Source organism: Monoraphidium neglectum (genome assembly GCF_000611645.1).
Source record: "Monoraphidium neglectum strain SAG 48.87 unplaced genomic scaffold scaffold05081, whole genome shotgun sequence".
In the NCBI taxonomy this organism is placed as follows: domain Eukaryota; kingdom Viridiplantae; phylum Chlorophyta; class Chlorophyceae; order Sphaeropleales; family Selenastraceae; genus Monoraphidium; species Monoraphidium neglectum.
In genome coordinates, this window is record NW_014008549.1 from 1,319 (window position 1) to 4,219 (window position 2,901).

General features: G+C 71.7%; 1 protein-coding gene across 1 annotated transcript; it reads right to left on the reverse strand.

The window, feature by feature from the left end:
• Positions 1 to 499: 499 nt before the first annotated feature.
• Positions 500 to 2,616, reverse strand: MNEG_15156 (anaphase-promoting complex subunit 1; the record flags this gene model as incomplete). Its single annotated transcript, XM_014036373.1, has 5 exons — positions 500 to 877; positions 1,144 to 1,309; positions 1,600 to 1,843; positions 2,096 to 2,330; positions 2,584 to 2,616. 5 exons carry the CDS (start codon positions 2,614 to 2,616, stop codon positions 500 to 502), a joined length of 1,056 nt encoding a protein of 351 aa, XP_013891827.1.
• Between the last annotated feature and the right edge of the window lie 285 nt (positions 2,617 to 2,901).

The following is a 2,901-nucleotide window of genomic DNA, read 5'->3' on the forward strand; positions in this document are numbered from 1 at the left end:
GGAGTCCAGCCGGTGCAGCGGCGGCAGGCCGGCCGGCGCGGCGCGCGCGGCCGCGGCGCACGGCTCCCCGCCGCAGTCGAGCAGCCGCCTGTGCGGGCGCCAGGGCGGGCGGCGAACCTTGGCGGCGGTATGACGTCGCAGCCCCTAAAGCCTGGGGATGACGTGGCCCCGCTGGAGCATTCAAACACACGCAGGGTCCGACGCCCCCACAAGGCTCCAGGCCACTCGCGCATGCGCGCGCGCGCGCGCGTGTGTGTGTGTGTGTGTGTCTGTGCGTGTGTGGGTGTGTGCCCCCCTCACGTGAGCCTGTCGTGCAGGTGGAGGTCCGCAAGGCCAGGGGCGGAGCCGCCCTTGCCCAGACACACCAGCCCCAGCGCTGCGCCCGCCGCCAGCGCGTACCCCTCCCTGCGGTTGCGCGCCGCACGCGTGTGTGTCAGTTTGCGTGGGGGTGGCGGGAGGAGGGGAGGGGCTGAGCTTCAGACGGTCCCCTGGTTGATGGTCAGAGCTTCAGCGTTGGATCGGCAAGATAGACGGCCCCTGACACCGACGCAGACGAAACGTGCAGCCGCGAGCCGCCCGTCAGCCCGCCCTGCTCCACCCGCAGCAAATCAACAACCTCGGGAGCAGCAGCAGGCACGCACGCGCGCGCGCGCCTGTTGTGGGTGACGCCTTGCAGCGCCGCGGGCGGCGCGCCGGCGGGGCGCCCCGCGCCGGCCGCGCCGTGCCAGCCGTACCCGGTGAAGGCCCCGCCGCGCGCGCCCGAGCCGGGCGGCGGCGGCACCCCTGGCCGCCGCCCGATCTCCTCGAGAAGCGTCTCGGCCATAAGGCGGTGGCAGCTGCCCTGGTACAGGAGCCCGGTGCCCATGAGGGACGCCGCCTGCCGTGGGGGGCCGAGCGGGGGCGGCCAAGGTTGCAGGAACGGGGGGCGGAGGAGGCAGCAAGGGCGGCAACTGTGTGTGTGAGCTGCGGCGCGTTGGCCGCTTAGCAAGAAACGCAACCCTGGCTTGATCTGCAATCACCTTTCCACTGCAGCTGTTAGGGAGACATCTCATGCTTGCATATGAACACGAGCCTGTCCCCGCCCTGCCGGGTTGCTGGGCCCCACCCTGACACGCGCCCCCCCCTTGGCCCACCCGTGCCCACCTGCACCAGGGGCGACAGCTCGATCTCCGGGAAGCTGTTGGGGTGGCGCGCCGGCAGGTGCAGGAACAGCATGCGCGCGACAGTGGCGTCCATCGTGCCGCGCTTGGCGGCGGCCATGCCGAGGCACACGGCGATGGTGGTGGCGTCGTGCTGGAAGGACAGGTGCCTGGGGGGGCGGGGGGTGAAGGGCAGGGGGGAGGGGTTGCGGCGCACTGAAAGGGTTGCACGGTCTGCTGGCTTTGCGGCTGGTGCAGCGGGCTGGGCGCGTGGGGCGGGGCACGCACGGCAGGAAAAAGATGTTGTTGATAACTGGCACATAGAGAGAGCAGATCGTGGCAGTGCAGAAGGCTGGCAGAAAGCTCTGTGGGGCTTTGCTCGCATGGGTGCGTGGGCAGTTGAGATTCGCACGCCAGGAGCTACGCGCGCCAGTGGGCAGGCCCCCCGCCCCCCGGCCACCTGTAGAGGTCCGTCCACGTCAGCTGCTCCAGCTGGCCCCGCAGCCCCAGGGCCATAAGCAGCCCAGCCTGCGCATAGCTGGGGCCGTCCTGCCGCGCCACGTCCACCCAGGCGCGCCCAAACACGCCGCCGGCCGCCCCGCCGCCGCCGCTCGCTGCAGGGCTCACGGTCGCGAGGCTCAGGGCGCTGGCGACGCCATTGTGGAACTCGGGCCAGGCAGTCAGCTCGGCCGCCGCGCCGGCACCTGGGGTGACGGGGAGGGGGTGCGTGGAATATGTGCCAGCGTCAGAAGGGTCAGTGCGATTGCTGCCGGCACACAGGAGGGGCGTTCGCGTCAACGAAGGGGCGCGCCCAAGCCTCGCGGCACAGGCTCCGCGACCTGCGCTAGCCTGCATCTGAAGCGTGCATGATTGGCGTTTAGGAACGGGTGCTGGGCGCTGCTGAGTGGTGTGGGCCCGGAAACGGAGGGGGCAGCCCTGGGCCCCAACAGCCGCACCTGGAGCCGCTGTTGCATTTGCCAGGTCCAGCGCGACCACGCAGCGCGGCGCCTCCGACGCGAGCCCTGACAGGCACAGCGGCGGCGGCCGCAGCGGCTCCCCGGGCAGCGCGCGCAGCGTGCCGAGCGCCGCAGCGCCGCGGCCCAGGGGAAGGGCGAGCGTGCGGGCGGCGAGCGCCAGCAGCCCCGCCTGCTGCTTGGCTTGGAGGTCTGGGTCGTTCTCTGAAGCGTCCACCTGGATGGGTCGCCGGTTGCCAAATCATGGGTAGTCCAAAGCTTTTGGTGAGTGAAATGCTTGGTTCCCGTGGAGTGCGTGGCAGGACAGGTCAGTTGGGTGCCAAGGCAGCAGACGCAGAGGTAGCATTGAGCCTGCCGATGAGGCAGCTGCACAGGAGGTACCTCAACGCATGCGCCCTACAAGCTACCGGGCACCTGCGGGGCAGCTGCCCCGACCCAACCTCCGGCCCCGAACCAACCCTCCGGCGCACCTTCAGGGGCTGCGGTGCCACAGAGGACATCATCAGCCGCAACTCCGCCAGCCGGTTGTCCCGCCCAAACCGCAGTGAGTGCTGCGCCTGCGCCAAACCCTCAAGCCCATCGCCCTCGTCCGCGCCCGCCGCACCCTTTGCCAATCCCCCGCCCGCGCCGGCCCCGCCCGGCCGGCGCTGCTGCTGCTGCTGGGGCACGCCCGCCAGGCCACTGGCGCCCGCAAAGCTGGTCGTGGCGGCGGGCAGCTGCAGCCGCCGCGCGTACGGGAGCACGAGCAGCGGGCGCCGCCGGCAGCGCGCCCCTGGGGCGCCGTCACG